Source organism: Hippoglossus hippoglossus, chromosome 17 (genome assembly GCF_009819705.1).
Source record: "Hippoglossus hippoglossus isolate fHipHip1 chromosome 17, fHipHip1.pri, whole genome shotgun sequence".
In the NCBI taxonomy this organism is placed as follows: domain Eukaryota; kingdom Metazoa; phylum Chordata; class Actinopteri; order Pleuronectiformes; family Pleuronectidae; genus Hippoglossus; species Hippoglossus hippoglossus.
Genome location: NC_047167.1, coordinates 24036913 through 24062176, shown reverse-complemented (window position 1 = coordinate 24062176; position 25264 = coordinate 24036913). Strand labels below are relative to the sequence as shown.

The 25264-nt window shown below is 45.0% G+C and overlaps 1 protein-coding gene and 1 long non-coding RNA gene across 25 annotated transcripts in view; one reads left to right on the top strand and one right to left on the bottom strand.

Annotated features, from left to right (window-relative positions):
• dlg1l (discs, large (Drosophila) homolog 1, like) overlaps positions 1-25264 on the bottom strand; it is a 67019-nt gene that overhangs the window by 17685 nt on the left and 24070 nt on the right. For 6 of the 24 annotated variants that reach the window (XM_034614290.1, XM_034614294.1, XM_034614286.1 and 3 more), the window contains 9 exons: positions 22531-22692; positions 19181-19324; positions 6542-6637; positions 5877-5930; positions 5541-5591; positions 4433-4557; positions 3052-3221; positions 2821-2957; positions 2088-2232 (listed from right to left, as the gene is read on the bottom strand). In XM_034614290.1, coding sequence (XP_034470181.1) covers positions 2088-2232; positions 2821-2957; positions 3052-3221; positions 4433-4557; positions 5541-5591; positions 5877-5930; positions 6542-6637; positions 19181-19324; positions 22531-22692 — 1084 coding nt within the window. Of the gene's footprint in view, positions 1-2087; positions 2233-2820; positions 2958-3051; positions 3222-4432; positions 4558-5540; positions 5592-5876; positions 5931-6104; positions 6521-6541; positions 6638-9931; positions 10627-14818; positions 15614-19180; positions 19325-22530; positions 22693-25264 lie in introns of those variants that run through there. The other 18 variants (XM_034614301.1, XM_034614306.1, XM_034614303.1 and 15 more) reach the window with 10 other exon arrangements.
• On the top strand, positions 6644-14177 carry LOC117778598. The gene is made up of 3 exons (XR_004616822.1): positions 6644-6975; positions 7503-7509; positions 14055-14177. It is a non-coding gene; the product is annotated as an uncharacterized LOC117778598 (long non-coding RNA).

Here is a 25264-nt window from a genome sequence, read left to right as displayed (position 1 = left end):
CTGTTACCACCTGATTGGACGAGGCGCCGCTGAGGAGGTCGTAAACTAAACCACCGACTGAGAACTCGTCTGAGAACTCATTTGACCTGTTTATGTTTGTTTATATCAGACTTGGGCTGATGAGGTCGAATATGATGCAGATGCAAAATGACACACGTTCCTGTTGTTGTGAACGAGTCGGACCCGACAACCTGCTGCTGCTGCTTCACAAACACCAACTACACAACATGTACACACACTGTTTTACAGACTCATGTGTGAAAACAGTTTGTTTCTCTGATTTATAAAATCAATCACAGTGTATTTAACTGAACAACTCTGTCATTTGTATCTTCTGTTCTGTGTCTGTAAAATCTGAGGTGGTTGATGTGAACTGTCCCCGTTAAATAAACTAATGAATAAATAGAAAATATGTTATAATATCACAAACCACAGTAAAGAATCTGTTGAAGCACATTTTATCATCGGCCTAATGTTCGCTCCTGATCAGAAGTAGAAAGAAAAACACTGAAAAGTCCTTGAGATAATGAATATTATGGTTTTGCGCGACACAAATTGACGCCAGGAAGCGGTTGTGTTTTCAGAGGTTCATGAACGCAGCTCGACGACCGGAGAATTCAAAACAGGAAACTCCACCATGACAGATAATCTGATCTCATCTCTCAGGATCTGATCTGTGTAATTGGTGATGGGAACGCCGGCCATCTAGTCTGTCTGTGTGTCCCTGCGGCTGCTGTGGTGGAGTCAGAGTGAACTCAACAGAATTATTTCTCTTTCGTCAGATCTGGTTCAGATCTTTGTCATCCCCCCCCCGTACTGCAGCGCCGCTCATTAGCTACAGCGACAGCAGCTGAAGCTTGTGATGCAGCTCAGCGCTCGCTGATTGGATTTGAAGCTCGTCCTTCACGCGTCTCAACCTCCACATAAGCATTGGTGGTGGCGGGGGAGAGAAGAGGAGGGGTCTGTGGTATCATGCAGGGATTGAAGCTGGGTGGCGGAAGGGTCTGTGACAACATGGCGTCTGAGGGGATCGATGGCTGACATCTTCGCGGTGAAGACTAAATCGTCACACCAACATGGCTGCTACAGGACGTCTCCGCTATACAAATTAAATTAAATTGAGAATTGTTTCCGATCAGTTTAACCTACGAGGAACATCGAGGGTCAATGTGCCGTCATATTGTCTCTGATCGTTTCCTGGACGACGCTCCTCCTCATTGGTCCAGGTCGTCCGTCAGCAGCTCCACGCTAAGCTTCAACAGGGGACTCGTTGGGAACAGATCCAGAGTTTGTCCTCATATATACCTTTAAGACTGAGTTCGTCATCTAAGTGCTTCTCCCTTAAGAGCCAGATGAGACGTTTGCATGTTTGATATGTTTTATATGATGTCAGACGATGGCTGACGATCTAAGCAACAGGAGCGATATTAGAGCAGATTACAGAGCAGATGAACACAAGAAACTAGAATGAAGAGACGTCTTTGAGGAGCAGGAAGAAGAGCAGGGGAGCAGGATCTCTGCCAGTTTGCTAGATTTATGTTTTGTTTTTTAAATGTCAATATTAAATATTTTAATTTCACGTCTCTATCTGCTTCAGAAGCTGAGAAAATTAGGTTTTTGTAAACGTTGTTACTGTGAGCTCAGGTTTTAGAGGGAGTTTTGTTTAGCAGCTTCGATCTGAATGGGTTAAACTAATCCTCAGTTTATCTGGTGACTGTAGAGACAAAAGATTGAACTTTATTTCACAGTTCTGTTTCCTTTAAATTCGCTGAACGTTTCCTGTAAAGAATCATGTTGTTTGTTTCTAATTATAAGAAAAATAGAGTCAAAATTCGGAGACAGTTATTTTGACTGAATCCAGTTGGTTGTGTTGAGTTTATTATGGATTTACATGTATTATTCATTCTGAATTCTCTTTGTGTAGCGCCCTGTATTATGAAGACCTGTGTTCACCTGTCGCAGGTGTAACCACAACGTTTTATCCTCATCAGCAAAAGGTGTCGTAGCCGGAGGAAACAAGGTGAAACCCACAGAAACCCAGTTCCTGGTTCGTTACGTGGGGGAGGAAAAGGGAAGTGGTCACTCACAGTTGGTGAGGTCGGGCGGGGCGAAGCTGTCGTTCATGAAGACACTGTTGGGTTTAGCCACTTTCAAGTAGACCACGTCAGGAGTGTTTTTCAAGGCAGTGACGGCGTGTTCGTGGCTCACCTCCTCCAGGCAAGCGCTGTTCACCTGAAAGAAGGCGACAGTCAATACAAAATATAATATAAAACAAATCTCACAGTAAAGGAAACTCATCAACAGCTACAGCTTCACTGTGATGTATATTATCCATTCGGAAATAAATGTAAATACTTTTCTCACATTAAATGAATCACTAATGAAATTTAGTTTTTTTTATTAAACAATCTTCTTAAGCTGCTGTATTTTAATGAACGACTATTTGTTAAATAGAATTTCCGTCCTGCGGTAGTTTGTCTTCACCAGCCAGTTCTTTCACAGTCTCATGACGTCACTGTGACCTTTGACCTCGAACCTAATCAATTAATCTGTGAGTTTAAATAAACATTTGAAACTCATTTGAAGAAATTCCCTCTGGGTGTTCGTGAGATATCTTGTTCACAAGAATAAGACGGATGGACAACCTGAAAAGGTAACGCCTCCTGCCACTGGGTGTCGCTGGTGTGGAGATAAGAGAGCTCCGGATGAACTCTGCTCATAAACAAACATCTTAAAAGTCTTGTGACTGAATCTTAAAGGTTTTTTCTGTCGCTGGTTGAACATTGTGGATAAAACCTGTGAGGATGTGAGAGTCCTTACAGCCAGTAGTTTGTCTCCGATCTGCAGCCGCCCGTCTTTATGTGCGGCTCCACCTTCGATGATCTTGGTGACGTAGATGCTGTTGTCGCCCGGGATGTGCTGGTTCCCCACTCCGCCTGCTATGCTGAAGCCGAGACCTGCAACACGCCAGGACCAGGTGGACAGGGAGTGAGGGGATGGACTCGTCTGACTGAGAATTTAAAGTGATCCTCACGCTGCAGCGTCTGTTACCTTTGGGTCCTTTCACCAGTTTGAGCTCCATCACCTTCTCAGAGACAGGTTTCCTCCGGCGGACGTAGAGTCGGACCAGAGAACCAGCCTCCTTCAGGGCCTCCACTGCTCGGCTGTGGGTCACGTCTCGAACATCCGCCTCGTTAACTCTCAGGATGACGTCATTAACCCTGAAACACACACACACCGCCCGCTGTCAATCACCTCAGCGCCTGATACAAACCTCAGTCACTGAAAGTCCAGTTTCAGTGTTTCTGCAGGGTTCAAGTTGAGCTACTGTAAAACACATGGCTGCCTCCGTAGAGAGGACCCGCTCCTGGTGTATATATAAAGTATGTAAATACAAAGTATTTATATATAAAGAATTTAAATATAAAGAATTTAAATATAAAGGATGTAAATATAAAGGATGTAAATATAAAGGGCTGATTCGAGGGTAAAGAAAACAACAAGTCGTAGAATTTAGATGAAACACCATATAGTCAAGTCCTCCGTCTTCTACCTCTTCATGTCGTGATGACGTCACATTGTGTTACGAGCGGTGAAAAACATGAAGCGCTCCGTGGAGCCAGAGTCGGGACAGGAGCAGAGAAAAATGCTCACTGTCTTATTGCTTATTGAGAAAAATCTTTAGTCCATGTTTCTATATTTAGAAATCTTAAGGACTAGTATGTTTTATGTGTTTACTGATGCAAAACACATAAGATTTTTGTATTTAAATTTCTTCAACAGTTTGAGAACTTGAATCGATTATCGTGGTTTATGACAGAACCTTTCTACTGAGGTTGTACAGATTTTATAGACATTTGAAGAGTCTCCAGGAAACGACACCACAGGAAGTAAGTGTGAACACTGGAGGAACAAGTAAGACTCATTCTCACTTTTCTTGCTCTGTCTGATATTCCATGTTTCTGTCTCAGACTCTCGACCTGAACTTTCAGACGGACACATGAGCTTCACTTTTAAAGCAACCTGAGAGTCCACAGCCCCCCCACCAACCACCTCCACCTGGGTCAGGTGTGTCAGACTCCAGCCGCTGCATTATGGATGAACCAGTGAAAGGCAACGTGACACAGCAGGGGTTTCTGGGTAATAGACACCAGCTTCTAACGTCGGACTCAACACGTGTCATCAACTCTTCTGCGGAGTCGCCTGATGAATCTGAGACCAGTGTCTCCAGACGTTTATCCCCGAGTTTGGTCTCCACCGGCTCCTCTTCAGCGGCTACATGCTGCGCCATGTTCACCGGCTGCTCTCTGGCCGAGTCTGTAGGTGTTGGCTCGTGGACAGAAGCTTCTTCTTCTATACACTCACTTTATACACATTCACTGATGGGCTTTGTATAAGCTGAAACGCAATGTGTGTGTGTGTGTTTTCTCACCTGAGCCGTCCATCCTGGGCGGCGGCTCCTCCAGGTATGACTTTGGTGATGAAGATGCTGGGGTCTTCACCGATGTGGGGGTTGTCTGTGCCGCCAGCGATGCTAAAGCCCAGCCCCGAGTTTCCCTGGAAACCACAGACGCTTGTGGTTAAAAACATGTTAACGCTCAAACTAAATTAAACCAAAAAAAATGTCATAGTTCAGATAACTTATGGATTTAAGAAATATTTAGTTAATGTTTCTGTATTTAGAAATCTTTAGGATCAATATGTTTTATGTTTAAATTTATTATATTTTTAAATTTCTAACATAGTTTCAGTGGTTTACTGACTTGCAGAACATTTGAGCTGAGGTTGTACAGATTTGAGAGAAATTACAAACAAAATAACAAAATGTAAAAATATCAATGTAGACACTGGAGGTTTCTACTGCAGAGGGTTAACTCAGAATTAAAATATTTTACTTGTTTTAGAAACCTGATCTTAAACCTAACAACCACTACTTATCGAATTTGACATTGTTTTTATATTTCAATATATTATGAATTGTTCTTATGGTTCAAATTTTGTATATAACCATATTCTACTGATCTTAATCTACTCAAACCATCCACATGAAATATTAGATTTTATTAATTAAGTCTTTTCTCCTGCAAGACTCAGCTGACAGAGACGGTTTTTATTTACACCTGAAGAAGCAGAAAAAACTCAGGATTAAAACACAGCTGTGTAACACACACACACACACACACACACACACACACACACACACACACACACACACACACACACACACACACACACACACACACACACACACACACACACACACACACACACACACACACACGTCCTGTAGGTTTTGTAAAGACCACAGTTGGTCCTCAGAGTTTAAAAGTGCCAAAGTAAAAGTCTTGTGTCAAAGTCAAATTAACAGTGTGAGCTGCCAGGAGTCGCTCATTTCTATGTGCGAGGCGAACGCTCTGAGTTATGGACTGCGGCTCGTTTATGAGGCTCGTAAAGACGCGTTAGAGTTACAGTGGGTCCATCCTCTAACAACATGGCCGTGATTCACAGAGAAATAAAAGGACGGCTGCTTGTCGCCTTACCCTCTCCAGCGTGATCTCCTCGTACTCATAATCGGCCTCCGTCCCGTTCACCTGCACACACACGAGATTTATCAGTCAATTACCAGACAGGACACTTTGATAAATCCACAGGGGGTTCATCTCCCCAGCCATCAGCAGAGTGAAGACAGTCGCAGTGAGGATACCGCGTCTTTAACCTTCACAAGATATTTAAAATCCACGTTCATTGTTGGACACATATGAACCAACGTGAGTATAACTGGCGACAGGGATTCTGCAGAGATCAACGGAATTAAAAACATGTCAAATGTAATTCAACACCTGATTCTTAATGTCAGGTGATCATGCTGAACTCACGTATGGAGGCGTGTCCAGGCTGTCCGTGTTCACCACCACAGGCGGAGGATTGGCCTGAGGAGAGAAGAGACATCACAGCGTCACAAAACATCTTCACTCTATAAACCCCCCCATCAACATCCATGCACAAACCCTGAGCTCCACCCACACACACTGAACGCAGGCTGTCCGCTGTGCAGCGCCAACAACACACTCGCTCTCCTCATGATGCTACAGACTTGTACGTACGTGGTGGCATTTCACACTGCAGAAGATGCAGTGCTGAAGCATGAAGCCTAAGATCAACTCAAACAAATCCTGCAGGATGGGGAGACTGCTCCGTCACTTCTTCTTCTTCTAGAACCTCCTAAAATCAATCACTCCCTCGCTCACTCCCTCGCTCGGGTTCTGTCTGCCTCGGTTGCTCGCTCACTCTCTGCCCGGGAGGAGCCAGATGGGCTCTCAAAAGTCAAATGGGGGAAGTGTGGCATTTCTCCCGCTGTTTCTATCTGTAATCTGCTCACTTCATCAGAGGCACAGCTGGACAGTAGACACGGAGCTGAACTCTACGCAGCCACGGCGGCGGCAGAAAGACGAGCAGCCAAATACAAGAAGAGATAAATCTACAGATGGAGGGAGCACAGAGAAAGACAAGTGGAGGGAAATAAAAGAGAAAACAAAAAAACCTGTGACGTCGGAGGGATGATGGTGGTCTCGGCTGGGATTGGCGAGATTGGGATCACAGGGATTATGGAGGAGGAAGGCGGGGCGGCCTCGGCCTGCTGAACAATAGCATGGTGAGGGGTCAAAGGTTAAACAAACACAGTGCAGCACAGATGAACAGCAGGAGGAGGAGGATGCATGTGGATGCTGACCGACAGGCGCTCGGTGTGACCCGACTCGTGTCTGCTTGTTGTGATCATGCTGAGGTGCCAGCTGGGCGGAGCTTGACCGCAGAGAGTCAGAGAGGTCGGCCAATCGCAGAACAACGTTTTGTGATTGACAGATTATCTGACACTTTCAGACAATGCTGATGTGACAAAGTCTGCACATCTGCTGCTCTAAGAAGATTAAAGCCATACCATTTGACCTGAGTGTGTGTGAGTGTGTGTGTGTGTGTGTGTGTGTGTGTGTGTGTGTGTGTGTGTGTGTGTTAAATCCTCAGTCCCTCGGTACAGTCTCAGCAGGGGGGGGGGGGGGGAATGTCCTTTTTCTGATTATTTAAAAAGCAGATATTTCAGTATTAACTCGGAGCAGCACTGACATCAGCACAGAGGGTCAAAGGTCACGTTCACTATTGCCCCAGCAACATGTTAGTGTGGCAGGTAGTTTATCCTGAGGGAGGTTAGTGAAATAAAAGGGTTCGTCCTCTGGAGAGCAGGACTGGGGTCAGGACCAAAGGTGGTGTTAAACTTTCCCAACGTTCGAATTTTACCATATGGTCATGTGACCATAACCGGTCACATGACATCCTGATGAGACCAGGAACAGTGGTGTAGACTAGTCACGAGGTTTAGCAGCTCGTCTGACACGCCCCCAAACAAATCAGGTAAAATTAGAGCGGAGGCCGATATTTCCTAAACACAGTGGAAGCGGTTGACCAATCACAACAGGGCAGGCCAATCAAAGCAGATCTGGCTTCATCAGGAGGCGGGTCTTAGAGACACAGGAGCTAAAACCAAGTGTTTGAGACAGAGGCTGAAAAGAAAAGTCTCAGGAGCTGATTTCACACATGAACTCTGTGAAACATGTTGTGTAGTCAGCGTTTGTGAAGCAGCAGCAGGTTGTCGGGTCCGACTCGTTCAAACAGGAACATGTGGGAACATCCAGGCGAGGGGCGGAGCCTGTAGAGCAGCAGGAGGCCGGACATGACGTATAAACTCTGCTGTGGAAAGATCAGTGTTGTTGTTTACAGCTCATCCACACCGGCGTCGGCCCTCATCACCAGAAGATCTGGAACCTCCTCGTGTTTCCAAGTTGACGTCTTCGTCTTCTACGTGTACGGCTCCTCTTCTTCATCCTGAGATGTTTGTGTTCTTCCAGTTTCACGTCCGTCACGTGTTAGAAACCTCATCAACACGTCCACTCGCTCACTGGGAAGCTTCCACACATTGTCCTGCTGTTTCCTCACATGGACTCACGAGGACATGTTACACACATTTTACCAGGAGGCTGCAGGAGAAGATCCAGAAAATGTCCAGAGACACTGACTCAGACATTTGTTCTCACAAACAGAACCTGCAGAACATGTGAGGAACACGTCAGGAACACGTCAGGAACACGTCCTGGGGTCAGGATGAACAATCTGATGCAGTGATTAAGAAGAACAATATTCTTCTTTTACTGAAGTTTCCTTTTTAACATTTGCTTGTGTACTGGATATTCTAACTTCTTCATGTGGCTACATGTGGAACTGCTCTCAACCTGTAGATGAACACGCTTTCATTTAAAAAGGATCACAACAACAAACAGCTGGAACCTTCTGCTCTATTTGTAAAACCTTTTAAAAACAGTAGAATTCTCACTTTTCATACGTGAAGTCTGTGTCGTTACTCACATCAAACTACATGAATAAAGAGGCGTGAGCGTGGGGCAGCCTTCAACACTGTGACCTCCGTTATGCAAGAGCAGGACCTCACCAAGCCGCTGGCAGGAAGTGCCGCTGTGTTTCGAAGAGGCTTAATAGTTTGTGCTGCAGCAGCAGAACCCGGAGCCCATGGAAAACAAACAGCCGCTAAAATTAGCCCCCGCACATTGACCGCATTGATCCTCCAGCCCTACATCTGGAGCCAGTGCTCAGAAAGCCGCTGGTAATGGGGCTTAATTGGTCCCAAAGAACACAAACGGGTTTGACAAACGTAGCAGCACACAGATGAGTTTGTTTTAATTTAACAACACGTGGGGGGTGCGAGTAACGGTCCAGTGAAGAGACCCGAGCTGACGAGCTCCAGAAGAAGGGATCAACAAAACAACTAATTAATCATCAACAATAATTCTGATCAACAGGTTTACTCAGTTATTATAATGTAAAATATAAATAAATGGGTTGTGACTAACTGACTTTATACAACACTGGACATTTAAAGCTGATCACGAAGACAACATGTATAATTTAAACATTAACTTCTTTTGAAGAATTGGAAAATATAGTTTGAGGTTTTAGTATTCATAATAAATTTGTCTATGTTATATTAAAGGATTTTGATTACACTTTAAACTAACTTAATGTCTTCTTTTCTTTATGTTTTCAGTATTTATATACAGACTTTTTCTTTATTTGTATCTGATGCAAACAGATTCTGATTGTTTCAGTGACTGATAAACCAAAAATTTTTTTAACATATGAATCTATAAATGAACTATGTAAGTGTGAAACAAAATCCAACTCCAAGCGTATAAAACAATTAGTTCAAGAAAAAAAACTATAAAATATGAATAAATAAGAAGCAGTGTTGAAAACTGATGAAATGACGGAGCAGAGACGAGCGTCTGCTTTTCAGCACATGGACTCGTCGTAGTAACTGAACCTGACTGACAGCAGAGGACACGGACACGCACGGACACGCAGGGACACGCACGGACACGCAGGGACACGCACGGACACGCACGGACACGCAGGGACACGCACGGACACGCAGGGACACGCACGGACACGCACAGACACACAGGGACACGCACGGACACGCACGGACACGCAGGGACACGCAGGGACACACAGGGACACGCACAGACACGCACAGACACGCAGGGACACGCAGGGACACGCACAGACACGCACAGACACGCAGGGACACGCACAGACACGCACGGACACGCAGGGACACGCAGGGACACGCAGGGACACGCACGGACACGCAGGGACACGCAGGGACACGCACGGACACGCACATTTTCATCCTCTACATGTTCAACAGTTCAAACGACCCTCCGACCTTTAACCAAAACATTTGATGCTAACAGTGATATGATGCCAAAGTTTCAGCATAAACGTGACAAATGAATCATGTTTCATTACTTCAGACACCAAAGTCTCCCAGCTTCAAACAGCAGCATGTCACACGTTGATACTGAAGTACCTTGCTGAAGGCAAACGGCACCCAGGGAATCTCCGTCCTGTTGGCGGCATAGCTGCTGCTGATGACTTTGGCGGTACTCTTGGTTGGGCTTTTCTTCACGCTGTCCCGCAGGTTGAGGAATCGGCTACGTGCTCGGCAGGACGCTGGCACAGTGCAGGCGGTAAAAGTCGACAGGGACGCCTGGACCTGTGGAGGTTTGGGCTGATGCTGTTGCTGCTGTCGGTGGAGTTCGATGGCGTGCTGCCTCTGGAGCGGGTGCAGGTGGGCAATGGACTCCTGCAGGTTGATGTTGACCCGCGGCAGCTTCTTCTCTGCGCCGTTCATGGCCTTGGAGGCGAACTCCTGCCGGGGGTAGTGCGTGGTCATCTTCCCGGAGGAGGCTCCCGGTTGGAGGAGGAGGTTCAGTGATAAATGATGGATGCTTCAGATTTGGACGAGCTTGTTGCGTATCTGCAGCAGAGGCAATTGATCCAAACTCACTCGTGTTACTCGAGCTTCAGCGCCGCAGCACAATAACACTCCCACTTTCCTTTCTCGCTTAACCCCCCTCTTCAGCTGCTCTTTCTCTGTGACACCCTCCCTCTCATCTTCTCTTGTTCCCAGCCAATTAATCAGCTTCAATGAGCGTGGCACATGTCAGCACGAGGATGGGGGTGGGGGTGGGGGGCGGCTCCACTGGGTGCATGAATAATCAATGTCGCCCCCGGATTCAGGCGCAGCGTCGTTCATGTCAGCGTCAGCAGCGAGGGAGGAATGTGACGAGGACTCGTGGTTAGCGACGGCATAAAAACCTGCCGGAGTTCGGAGGCTGACCGCGAGCTGCTGCTGACGACGTGCTGTTTAAGAGCCGCACCAGATTGTGTTGTTAGAAAAGCTGAATGGGAAAAATGAGCAGATCTGCCTTTAAATGAGCTCGAGTGTGTGCAGAGTTGTGTCTGTGTCTCCAACATTTCACTGCTCTCAGAGATTTTACAGTCGAGGAAGTGAAAATGTAAAGTTTGTTTCAACAACTGCTCCAGAGGAAAGATCACCTGGTTCATCCTCTGGAGAAAAGCCTGTACCGTACCTATGATTTGATTCTGACACCAAACCAACACTCTTCTGATCATTCAGGCTGCATCCACACTACTCTGAGAAATGTGTTTACATGTGCAGGAGACCAGATGTTATTAGAGCATCTGTAACAGTTCCCATGTCCAGAGGGACAGTGGTCACATGATATGTGATTTCAGGTGTGTTAGTGTGGACGGGGATTACAAATGATACTGAGCCTCATATGAACAGAGATTGTTTTAGTTTGAAAATATTCACAAATCACTTTTGGCCTCATAGATCTTAACGATCCTCAACAGAAACCTCCTCCAGAGTCTCAGTGGATCCCTCTCCCAGAACAGACACAACCAGATAGTTAACACTGAGATAGCATTAATAATTTATATCATATAAAAATAATAATAGATAACGTTTCATAATATTTCAACTATTTTGTGTTTCCATTACAATGTTCAAAATGTCCCAAACACTAAACTCAGAATGTAAAATAAGAATTTGATCTCATATCATCAACCATCTTCTCCTCTGAGCTCATATTTCCCACAGAAACATATAAAGTGACAGTGGGATCAGCTGAGAGCTGATTGGTTCAATACATGGACTTGATAGTATCCAGTCTTTGCGCTGGCTAGATCATGAATGGGCAAATTATTTATACATCACAAAATATGCCCCAGAATAACCCACATAGAGCGTTGACATGACAACAGGCGCTGTGCAGTTGGATGGAGGTCTGATTTCATAAGTGGATTTAAAATCCAGGAGGACGGCTGTGTTTTGGAGGGAGGAGCATTTCCAGATCTTTCCACGGTCGCTGCTGGGGGAAAAGACTCGCCGCTTTATAGACCCCTCAACGTTTCATGTGAACATACAACCAAGCTTTTAAGTCCCTGAACGCCTCATCTCCACATGCACAACTGAAGTTTTCAAAATATATTGATCTGCATCCATGTGAATATCTACATGTGTGGTTTGATGTATGAAAGTGTCGCGTGAACAATAAAGCAGGTTATTGTTTGTGAGCTCAGGCTCGATCAGAATCGACCCGCAGAGTTTAAGTGCAGGAATCTGGAAATCGAAGATTCATGACAATACGTTTAAATCAATACGTGTCACAGTGAATAAATAAACATGTGTTGAAACCCACTGAGAGAATCTCACTGAATCCACTCTGACGAGATTAGGATTAGTGCCCGAGCCCTGCTGTGGGTCTGCAGCGCCACCTACAGGCCACACACACATCAGCTCGGCTGCAGCTCCCATCAGCAACAACACGACGCACGCTTACAAAAAGGAAATACAAGCAGATCAGTAATTAGGCTTTTAAATGTTTGGTGCTGATAAAGCTTCACCTGTTGGCTACATCTGCATTTCAGAATAATGTGTCTCTCACTCTCATTATCATCATAGACATTTGATGGCTGGTTAGAGTATTAACATGTGTAGTAAACTGAACTGATTTTACTTCTAAAACTAGTAACTAAATAAGTGAGTCATTAAATACATAATTCAGAAGCTGTGAAACAGATGTTTTCTGGACTTTTTAAAGTTTCTGGAGGCATCAATGAAAAAAGAAACGCACCTAATGAAAACACCTGGAAAAACTAAATATAAAATAGTAATTTAAATATACTCACTACTCATGTAATCTGGTAATGTTTGTTTCCAGCCAGACCACAGACTGTAAATTGCGACATGACGGCCAAATCATTTGGATCGCCCCCTGGTGGCTGTCCACAGTGTAGGTAAAAAACCCTGCCTCTTCCATGTTAGCAGATGGGACATGGACCAAACAAAAAAATTCAAAAGTAAACATTAAATAAATGTTTCTCAAAGATGGTTTCTGTCATTTTAAGGTAGCTGAGACCGACTGATTGGTCGAGCGCATGTAGTGATCACACATCTCCACTGCATGATCACGAGTGCACGGACGGCTCGATATTCGTCTTTTTCAATCACTGACTGTCTTTATAGATCGGTGAAACAACATCATTGAATCTTTCTGTCCAAGTAAACTCAATTTGCTCAAACCCATTCGATTACCAGCGTGATTGATCAGTTTCCTCTCACAGCCGCTGATCAGATGTTGAGGTTTTCTCAGTACATGTGGATCTTCATATCGTTCTTTCTGGAATGACGGCAAGCGGGTTAACGGTTCAATAACCTGCGGCGGGCTGCAGGTGGCGGAGCGGCGTTGTCGGCACGAGCCACGCCTGACGCTCATGTTTCAACAGTGACGGTCCTGAACATATATCATGTGTCACATTAGCTTCTGTCAGGAAAAACAGTTTAAACTTCAGAGATTAACTCGTGTTTTTTCTCCTTTTACGCTGACATGTGATCAAACAGCTGTTTTCCTCCACAGATGAACATCACAACTCATGAGGGGTGTTTTCAGTGTTTCCTCTGTTTTAGCTCCGTGTTTGGTCTCCTCCACCACATGAGGGAATCATCTGGCTCTTCAGCAGCTAAGTCAGTAACAGTTCCACCTCGTCGTCGCTCCAAGAAAATAAATCCCTGCTCTGAATTTTCACCATCGCTGTTCCTCCTTTAGAGGAGTTTCTGTTACTAAGCAACCAACTGCAGAGGAGGATCTACTTCCTGTTTACATCACATGACCGGTGTAGGTGAATGGTCATGTGACGTGTCTGTGAAGATTCTAAGTCATCCAGGTCATGGTATCTTCAGACGTTGTAGTGGTGTGTGTGTGGCTTGTGTTTCTTGAAGATGTTTCATCTGTGAGGCTTCTTCAGAAGTCCAGTCGCCTACGTACACTTCAACAACTTCAGAGTCATGTGACACATACTTTCAGGTGTGTTAGTGTGGACAGAGGTCGATATAGTTTGAAATCGTGTCAGTGTGGATGGAACCTGTGTCAGAGGTTGTTACTGATGTTTCTGTGAGTGAAGATAAACAACAAGCTGCAGTTTGAGGTGATAATTCTGTCTTTTTCCTTCAATGTGCAGCTTCATGTCGTCTTCAGTGTCACCAACATTTAGGTTGTGCGTGTTGTTCTTCATGCCTGGTAATGTGCGTGTTTGAGGCAGTAAACAGAGAGGCAGCGGGGTAGCGCTGCGTGTCAGGAGCCTGGAGGTTGCTAGGCAACGCTGGGGAAGGCATGTGCTACTGCAGGGGTTCCACACATCTGGCTAGAACATGATGCTGCTGTTATGCAGGTGAATCTCTCCACATCCACACGCTGCCTCTGCACATCACGAAAAATAGAAGCTGCACAGGTGGCACCTGACTTCAGCAGTGACACGTTCTGTGATCAGGGAGATTCCAGATTCCAGAGATGAGCCACAGCTGCTGAAAACTCTGGAACATTTAGCAGCCCTGATTCCTCCAGACTCAACAGCACGCAGAGACGGAGAGCTCTGCTGCTCGCTGCTGCAGCCTTATCAACAAATCACCTCAGATCTCCAACCACACACACACACACACACACACACACTGTCTTCATGTTTCCACTTGTCTGTCTGATGATGACGACTAACACCAATCTGCTTCAAAACAGGACTGTGGACAACAGAGTTTCTAAACCTGCGGTGCAGAAATTAACCAGATGTGACGGATTCTGCATGAAACCTGATCAGGCACATGACGCAGCAGCAGCAGATCTCCTGGTGCAACTTTTCCACCTCTGCCTCATCCAGCAGCGTCACATCCACAGCCAGCGGACCCATAGTGACATTTACAACAACACACACACCGGTCAGAGTAGTGCATGATCAATGTACAAATGACTCATGCTACACGGTGCAGCACCTCCCCCTACCTCCTCACCTTCTGGAGGATTTATGTTTTTATGAATGGGGGGGGGTGGGGACCTACCAGTAGGCGCCGGTGGAGCCGCTTGGTTCTCCTCAGGGTGCCCATGATGCGGCGGCCCATCTTTTTGGCGTACCACACTGAGTTGAGCATGCTGCTTGTTGCTGCTGCTGTTGTTGCCGTGGTGAAGGTGGCGTGTCGCCTCCTTTGCGCCTCCTCTGGCTCCTGCAGCAGGCTGCGGGGTGGCGGAGGTGGTGCTGGCTGGAGAGCAGACGATGGGAGGGGGGCTTCAATCCACCTTGTGTCCCCCCTCCTTCCTCCTCTTCCTCACAGATACAGACAGGGAGCTGCAGAGGAGCTGATGGAGGAGCTGTTTCCGGGAGGGGGGGGGGGGGGAGCGGAGACACACTGAGGTCGTCCTCCTCCGGTTAGTTCATGAGTAGGTGGCGGCGGTAGACATTCGGTAATAAATGGTGGTCGTCAGACGCCAGACTTGACGGGAAAAAGAGAGAGAGGAGCCTCAGGGGGCGGATTAACCTGCCGGGGTGAGAGAGCATCGCTTAGCAGGTGGAGAGAGAGCAGCGGGTCCCAGCCTGTCTGAGTGGAGCAGACAGCAACAACAGACTGCAGGGCTGACGAGAGTCTGTGTTTAAAGAGAGCGCAGCCAGAGAGGAAGTTGGTCTTGTCTCTCTCTGCAGTCTGAAACCTCACGCTGCTCCTCCCCACTCGCTCCTTTCCAGTGGGGGGGGGGGACCTCTGTCCTACTTTAAACTAGAATGAGTTAACGGAGAAACTGCTGAGTTATCTCAGCTGTGATGAAAACATGGTGACTAAACTACATTTACACAACTCAGAGTCCAGTTAGTTACAGCATCTGGAGACGCACAATGAAAAAAAAAAAAAACACTAAATGAAAACTGGAAAAAACGACGTTAACTGTTTCACTACTCATGTAATCTGGTAATGTAGTAACTAACTGCTGAGTACTGACATAATTAGTGTAGTTATGACTTACTGAGTACTGATGTAATAATGTAGTAATAAATTACTGAGTACTGATGTATTACTGTAGTAATAAATTACTGAGTACTGATGTATTACTGTAGTAATAACGTACTGAGTACTGATGTATTACTGTTGTAATAACTGAGTACTGATGTATTACTGTAGTAATAACTTACTGAGTACTGATGTATTACTGTAGTAATAACGTACTGAGTACTGATGTATTACTGTTGTAATAACTGAGTACTGATGTATTACTGTTGTAATAACTGAGTACTGATGTATTACTGTAGTAATAACTTACCGAGTACTGATGTATTACTGTTGTAATAACTTACTGAGTACTGATGTATTACTGTAGTAATAACTTACTGAGTACTGATGTATTACTGTAGTAATAACTTACCGAGTACTGATGTATTACTGTTGTAATAACTGAGTACTGATGTATTACTGTAGTAATAACTTACCGAGTACTGATGTATTACTGTAGTAATAACCTACTGAGTACTGATGTATTACTGTTGTAATAACTGAGTACTGATGTATTACTGTTGTAATAACTTACTGAGTACTGATGTATTACTGTTGTAATAACTTACCGAGTACTGATGTATTACTGTAGTAATAACTTACCGAGTACTGATGTATTACTGTTGTAATAACTTACCGAGTACTGATGTATTACTGTTGTAATAACTTACCGAGTACTGATGTATTACTGTTGTAATAACTGAGTACTGATGTATTACTGTAGTAATAACTTACTGAGTACTGATGTATATAACTGTGACATGCCTATATTAACAAAATGTCCTGTTACTCATGAATACTTCACCATAATTAATTTCATGTATCACTCAACTGATTAAGTATCATCCAAACACAAAGTAGTCGTCAGTACAGATCAGGTCCTAACAACTTCTGATGAGTGTTGGTGTTTATTGTTAAAGTGTAAAGTGAGAGACTGGAGGGAGGACACTCAGAAACTCTCACAGGGTAAAAGACAACCGGACCTTTAATGAGCGTCCTGATCCCGAAGCAGTGGTGGTTATAATTATGCAGCGGCGGGACATCGCTAAAAAGATAAATGAGTGGAAGACACGAGTTGATTATGTTCCACTTCTACCGTCCAGGGTCCACTACCTTATGATGTTATGTTTTCACTAGAGGTCATCGCCCTGAGGAAATGTATTGATTTACATATCTGTGCAGATGACCCACATCCTGAAGACATGAGCCCAAGACAGCTGAAATGATCAAAACATAATCAACAGATTGGAGTTATTCCTCCAGAGCAAAAAGACAAAACGTGTCTTCAGTTTACAACAATATCTCAGGACACGTAGAGTGTTAGCGTCACCTCTGAGCCAAACACGGGACTCTATGCAAAGGTTTATAATCAAGTAATTAGTCTGAATTTATTAGTTGCATGCAAGAATTGTCAATTTATATATGCTGATATAAAAAAACGTACTAAATATACATTACAGAAAAGATGTGCATTTATACTCATACTGTATGTTACGATAATGCATCTTAAAATAGTCTTTATAATAGGTTGTATTTGTGTTTTCTTTTTATTAATATAAATACATTTCTTTTTTGTCGAAGGGTTGGACTTTATTTATCTATTTTTCATGTCAGCCGATACATTGTATGAGAATTTTTTGTGCCCAAACTTCGGTCCAACCATATATTTCAATATCGGGCTCTGATGGAAACGATTTTTGTATATTTATGTACGAGGCTGAAATTTGTCCAAAACTCCCCGATATTCACTGGAGACAAACGCCCCCCCCCAAAGATTATAGGATTTCCCTGATATTGCATGCGTGGCTGGAACCCTGCTGGCTGTACAGAGAGCCGACCTCTGACCCGTCCTCCCAGCATCCTCTGACGTGTCACTTCATGGCCTCTGAGTCCTTTGTCTTGGTGCTAAATATACATGAGAGCTGCTGTAAATCTTTGAGCTGCGGACAAACAGAAGGCCAGTCGTTCTGCATTTTACCATCAACCCCCCCCAACTCCGTCCACAACCCCCCAGCCCTGATACAGAAAGCCTCACTAAATCTGTCCTTGTCCTTCACTGCAGGTTCTACCCCATCCTCCTCCGCCGTCAGGATTTTCTTTGTCGGCATTCATCTCCTGTGTTGCCATGGTGCTGCTGAGGAGAGCGAGCAAGAGGAGGGAGCGATGAAAAAATGAAAGGAATATGTAAAAAAGGAGTGTACAGTTCGTCCTCCCAGCCGCTTGTGTCTTTGTGGGATGTAAGGATCCATTCATTGCTTTATCGTGGCGGAGGTGTTGGAGATAGCTGCTTGCTGACGTCAGGCCGGGGACAGGCGGCTGTCGCAGATCAAACGCACAGGAAACATTGAAGCACAGGATGTGGAGATTCTGCCACTGAAGACTATGGCAAACAGGAAAGTCACCACAGGTGAGCAGGTGACGTTCCCGTGAAGTGAAGGTCTCACTCTGCGACCACGCAGTCATCCAGCTGCTATGTTTAGTCTGATGTGAACCAAGTTATTCTAATTCTCAACTACAAAAATGTTAGGTCTCCACAACATGAATTATTCATGATTCAGGTTGAATCCTGTTCATTTCTTTCTTATTATAAAACAAACATCTTGGTATTATTACATCTAAATATTTTTATATGTATATTTATATGTAAAAGAGAAAATATTTTCTTTTACTGCCCATTTACTCATTCTGCGTCCATCACAAAGCTTCCTGGACTTTGTAACTTCCTCCCCTGTATATATACGGACTGTGCATTTGTGATCGTAGAGTGGAGCCGCGGTATTGAGGTCCCGCCCATGCATGAGCTCGACCAATCATGAGTAGGTCTCAGCTGTCAATCATCACGTCTCAGCCTGTTTTTATATCATCAAATAACTAGTTCAAACCAAATTGATCAGAAACACTTGAACAAACATCAGAGAGAGAAGAACGACCTGAAATGACAGAATCCATCTTTGATAAACATTTATTTAACGTCACCTTTGAGTTTTTAGTTTGCTCCATGTCCCATCTGCTAACATGGAGGAGGTTTATGACCTATACTGCAGTCGGACACCAGGGGGCGATGAAGACGATTGGCTTCACTTTCAGGAGCTGTCATGTCGTCCATCTTTATGAACAATCTGTGGACACGCCTTTTTCCTCAGTGACCTTCAGTTTTACTTTAGAGACAGACTGAACCAGGCCAGCTGCTAAGCCAAGCTAACCCCGTCCTGGTGTTCATGAACTCAAAGCTTCAGTACGACGGAAACAACCTGAAGGTAGCGATGGAACCACGAGATCAACTTTTCTCTTTGAACATGGAGGAAAATATGATGCTACATATTTTAACATGTTAAGAACACGACTGTAGCATGACAACAGCAGCACAGTGGGGTGGGTGGGGGTTACCTGGATTGGGGGGTAAGGGTTGGAGGAGCAGGAGGGGAGGGGGCTGTCCTCTCCGTGGGGGTAGAGGGTGGAGGACGTAGGGGAGGGGAGCTCCAGGGGCTGCTGTCCTAACGAACCGTCAAAGAGGCACTCCAGAGACACTACCTACAGGAGGGGGGAGGAAAGACGGCGTCTCGGAGAGGTCAAAATACAAGAAACTTATCAAAAGACAGAAAAAATATAAACAGAGTCAGGAGAGAACGTCAGCAACACGAAGACGGCGTTTAGAATGAGAGACGGAAAACAGAGAGAGAGAAGACGTGAGAGAGGGGGAGGAGGAGAGAGGGAGGGGGAGGGAGGGAGGGAGGGAGGGAGAGGGAGGGAGGAGGATGAAGAGGAGGGAGAGAGGATGAAGGAGGAGAGAGGACGAGCAAGAGGGAGAGAGGAGGATGAAGAGGAGGGGGAGAAAAGAGGAGAGAGGGAGGGAGGAGGATGAAGAGGAGGGAGAGAGGAGGATGAAGAGGAGAGAGGAAGAGCAAGAGGGAGGGAGGAGGATGAAGAGGAGGGAGAGAGGAGGATGAAGGAGAGAGGACGAGCAAGAGGGAGAGAGGAGGATGAAGAGGAGGGAGAGAGGATGAAGGAGGAGAGAGGACGAGCAAGAGGGAGAGAGGAGGATGAAGAGGAGGGAGAGAGGAGGATGAAGGAGAGAGGACGAGCAAGAGGGAGAGAGGAGGATGAAGAGGAGGGGGAGAAAAGAGGAGAGAGGGAGGGAGGAGGATGAAGAGGAGGGAGAGAGGAGGATGAAGAGGAGAGAGGACGAGCAAGAGGGAGAGAGGAGGATGAAGAGGAGGGGGAGAAAAGAGGAGAGAGGGAGGGAGGAGGATGATAAAAGGGATGAGGGAGGAGGAATGAGAGAGAACAGAAGAAACAGAAACTTTCTTTTTATTTCCATTCAAGTTATCGTCAAAGATGTTAAACGTGGACTCTGAGTTTCGGAAGATCAAATATTTTATCAGCCAATAATCGATCAGAATTGACGTCATGTTCTCGTCTCAGATTTACTGTTTCGCAGGATGAAGAGTTCCTGTGCAGCTCGTCGTCTCCTAACCTCTGACCTCAGATTCACGTCAGCTGTCCTTCTATCCTGACGCCACACGAGGGCAGAAGCTCTCCAGTGCTCATCCTGTTCTCATGCTGTGTCGCCACGGCAACATGAACACGTTAAAACATCAGATCTCAGCTGGTCGTCACCAGAAACTTTACGATTCCTCTCAGATTAAAAATCGTCAGGTCAGAAATAATAGAATCAATAGAATCGGGAAGATAAGTTCTTTGTATAAACTACAATTTATTCAAACTTGTTAATTTTGTGAACTTGTTAAGTGTTCATAAAAACTTTGACTTTGTGCTACATTAATAAAGTTATATAATTTATGAATTAATTATTTCTTACATTTTTATTCATTGTCCAGCGTAAGATGAAATCTTTTTGTCGGAGTTTCCCAAAACTATGTGAAAAATAGATCTCGTTTTTTTAAGTTTTTCACTTTTGTTTCAATTTGAGATATTTGACTTTTAAGGCGTTTCCAAATTCGACAGTCTTTGTGGACATGAGGGCTGAACTGAGACTTCGATCTGGGATCGCTTGGCTCAGGAACGTCCTTAGTGGCTCAGGAATGGAAGGATGAATTTGTCGGCCATGTTTGAAGGAGCCTTCGATATGAGACAGTGTAGTTGTGCCGCTGTGACTCAGTCGTTCTTCAAATGAACTGAGACAGCTTCAGTCTCATGTATGAGTCAAACCGCAGCCTACATTTCCCATGATGCAACTTCATTGCAGGGTGTCTTAAACAGCGTCAGACTTGATGAAGCTTACATAGACACAGAAGTTATTGATTATTAAGTGATAAGTGCAGATCCTGACTCGTTATTAAGTTGTATTAAACTGGTAGAGTGCCCCATTAACAGCACAAACACAAATAGTCGACTGTGACAAAGTGGTCACATGACACACAAACAGCAGCAATGGAGGACTAACATATGGACGAGAGTCATGTGACTGAGAGGACGACACGTTTGACTTCAAACCATATCTTGACAAATCAGCTGCGACATTTATCAGTGGTTATTGGTTCCATGTTGGTTTTGTCATTTTGTTGTTACAGTATGATCAACACAAAGTGGTGATTTTAACGTTATAATCCCTTCAGGAAACTTCTTAACCTGAAACCAGCAGCTGGATGAAAGTGAGTCTGATGTGTGAGTGAGAACATGAGAAAGTTTCCTCCTTCTCTCCCTGAACGTCTGTTCTCTGTGACTCTGCTGAGTGGGTTCCATCTCCTGTGAGAAGAACTGACTGAGAGTCAGCTTCAACTGTCACAACCAGCTGCAGCTGAAGAGTGAAGCTGAACTGAGATCAGTTAAAAAGACTCTGAAGTTATTAAAAACCAGAGTTTATCTCCAATATTCAGCAGGAAACTGTTAAAACATGAAGAGTTCTGAACAGAGTTTGGTGGATTTGTTACAGCAGCAGCTCTTCAGGGTCAGGAAGCAGAGGATCATGGGTAATATCCAGAGGGACGACTCAGTCAGAGTCAACACATTGATTCACTTTGTTTTTTCTACACATAAAAACCACTTCACCAATCAGACACAGAGCCCAACAGAGTTGATCACCACGCGTGGCTGCAGGGGGCGCTGTTGTTCAGTAACAGTTGGTGTTGATTTAAGCTGAAAGATGCTGATGGTGTGATTCATTCATTTCTTCAACTTGTTTCAAAAGAAGCTGAAACTGATCGAGGAGTCTCTGACTGAGGATGGTGTGTGTGTGTGTGTGTGTGTGTGTGTGTCTCTGTGTGTGTGTGTGTGACGGTGTTATGACAGGAGCAACAGGTACAGATGAGTACGAGCTTCAGAATCAGAGCAGTGTTTTAATGGACACATGTAAACCACATGGACAATCAACGCCCCCCATCCTCCGTGCATGTGTGCGTGTGTGAAGGTGACAAATGGACAGAAACAGTAGAAAATAGAATAGAAACAGAAACAGACAGAGGAGAAGCTCTGACTTTACTGGCTTCTGAAGCACAATGAATCTGAACTGTCGTACCACAGCTTTTACAGATGATCAGGTACAAACATACTGCGGCTGTGAAACACAAAGGTCATCCCTTTTCACGGAAGTCTGGAACGAGACGCTCATTATTTTCTCAGTGTTTGACGTTTCTCATCTGATGGATGACGTGAACGCTGACCACTGGACTTTCTACGCTGAAGTCGTGTTGCTCTCAGAACAAACGCCTGTTCACATCAGCTGAGGCCAGTAAAGAGTTTCCCCGCAGAGGAGTGACTACAGACAGACTGTCGCCTACCTTCATCGGTGAGATGTGAGCGTGGGTGACGTAGCCGTGCACATTCTCGATCTGGGAAAGGTTCTTCTCTGCTACCTGGACCAGCTCGGGCCCCCCCTCCTCCGTCAGCTGGGGGGAGCTCTGGTCCTGGGGGGACAAGTCCTCATCGTGGTGCCTGTACTTCTGAAACGCCAAGAAGAAGACTTATGTAGAATGATGTCATGGAGTGTTTGTATCTGTTTGATGTTTAAAGAATCAGTCCCTATTTACTTCAATTGTATTGGATCTGGCTGCAACAAAGTTTGTTGTGGACTCAAACACAATTCTCTCAAGGCGTTTGCAACGTGCTCACATAGGAACGGATGGACGTACAACCTGAAAACATTATGCCTCTGACCACTGGGTGTCGCCAGCGCGGAGACACAAACATGTAAACAAAAAGAGCACCTGATGAGGACGATGTGATGCTGACTGTTCACCAGTGAATTTTACAGATGCTGATTTAAGGACTCTTTGGCTTTGTTGTTGGCAGAACATTTACAAAACATTTTCTTGACACTGGTTTGAAGCTTGAGCTGCAGCAACTTTAATTATCTGACATGACAGTTCCACTTTAATCACCGATTCTATTCCACTTATGTCGGGGCAGAGGCCACCGATTAACAGCAGATTATACAACGGGAGACGATCTGACGGATACCCTCAGTGTCGACTCCACCATGTTGACAAGGACAAGCAGTGGCTGATGGTTATATATAATCCACTGTAGGATATAAGAATATAATCATGAGCTGACAGCTTGAATAAAAGTATTCTTATGAAGTCTGGACTACTGACGAGGTGTTTCAGGAGCTTCTGTGCTTTCTGTCGGGGGAGAGGAGCTCCCTTTACCACAGACTGCTCCTCTTAACTATGCAGAACTTTGACATTAAGAAAAACCTTCATAACACACTAGAGGAAAGAAACACTGAAAAACATATTATGTCTCCTCAAACATCCAGATTTAAATGAACAAGGTTCAGATGTGGTTTAAATCTTGAAATGCTTCACCTGGACCTTTTATCACGTGTCAGGAACATGTCCAGAATTCAGTTCAAGTCTGAAAACAGCTTTAATAATTCTAAGATTCTTTCAACTGTGGAATATCTTTCAAAGGTTGTAGCTAAAAGATGTGTTAAATAAATTAAATAAAGATCCCAGGTGAGAATTCTCAACATGAAAAAACATATTTCTTCCCTGATTCCTTGTTAATGAACACTTCTGATTGGTCACCTGCCAAACACACGTCCAAGGAGCTGCTGCTTATTTCACTTCCTCACATATTCTGAACTGTTGTTCTCACCTCCAACAGAGACACTAACATCTACTGTACAGCAGCTCGGACTGAATTTTGCATGACCACAGCGCGGCAGATGGAGGAGTGTCAGGAGGCTGCAGGCGAACTGAGCCGTCACGACACTCAAGAAAACAGCCAGAAAGAGGCTCATGACGACTGAGTCGAGAGAAGGAAGAGGGCGAAACAGACGGTTTGCTGAGCCCTCACAGGCCCGACCTGTCTGCCCTGTGCTGCTAAAGGTGAAGAAGTGGCACTTCTGTATGTCATTCTGATGATCTTTGAGCAGACAGAAAAGGGTGGAGATGTCCCTGCTGCAGCTACATGTCAATGTGTCCTTCAGTGAGACACTGCGCCCACTCGCTTTGGATGAGAGCGGCACAAATGTAAATGTGGAAGTAGGAGGCAGCGGGGAGCTGACACCGCCTCCTCCTCCTTGTCTCTCTGGGAGCTGTCGAGGAGGAGGAGGCCAAAAGCTGCTATAAATAGGAGCATCACCACAGAGCGGCTGTAGCAGGATGTTCAGGAGGAGGAGGAGGAGGAGGAGGAGGGTTACTGGATGATTCAGGGATGAGATGAAGAAGAAACAGAGGAATCTCCCACACAATCTAACTGGACTATACACTTTTCATTCTGTCCACTTTGCTGCCGTCTAGGGACAGACAGACACTAAACCACATTTCATGCAATTACACCTTTGAATTATTTGGTGTGTTCTGAACCATCAACCATCGTTCAACTAACATCCACCTGCATCTGCCCTCATGTTTCTGCCAACGATCAAATAAAATCTATTCACAGTTAAACACAAACAATCAGTTCATCAGGTCCAACTCATTAAAACAAATGAAAAGGAAAAGACAAACTCTAAATCTGGACGAGACGCTGGATCAGACGACCGACTGCAAAGAGCTGGAACCGCAAAGTTCATTGAGTCATTCTGACTTTCTCTTTATCATTAAATCTGCCTCGTCCGTCTCCGTCGACCGACCTGTGTATGGATACGTTTTCACTTGGAAGTCGCAGTGTTTAAGTTTGTGTGAGTATCTCTTCAGCTGCTTTCAGACATGCAGACTCTGCAGCTCCTCCTCCGGAGGTGAGACTCAGTTTCTCGTTCTCCTCCTGAGCTTCTGTATAAAGTCTAAATCCAGGAGATGTGAACACAGCAGAGGATCCTCCACCTGATTCACTGTGAGTGAGTGGGGGGGTGAGGAGCTTCTACCACGTGACAGACACAAATGAAGATGAATTCTTATCTGTGAGGAATTTGTCTCAAACTGAACGTTTTTCAGTTTTAGAAATCACAGAGCTCACTATCGACTTTCCGACTCCACAACCTACTGAGTGTGTGGTGGTGAAAGGAGTCGATGGCAGCCGATCAATTCACTTAATTAAGACCAGTTGTCATTGAGCAGAAGTTAG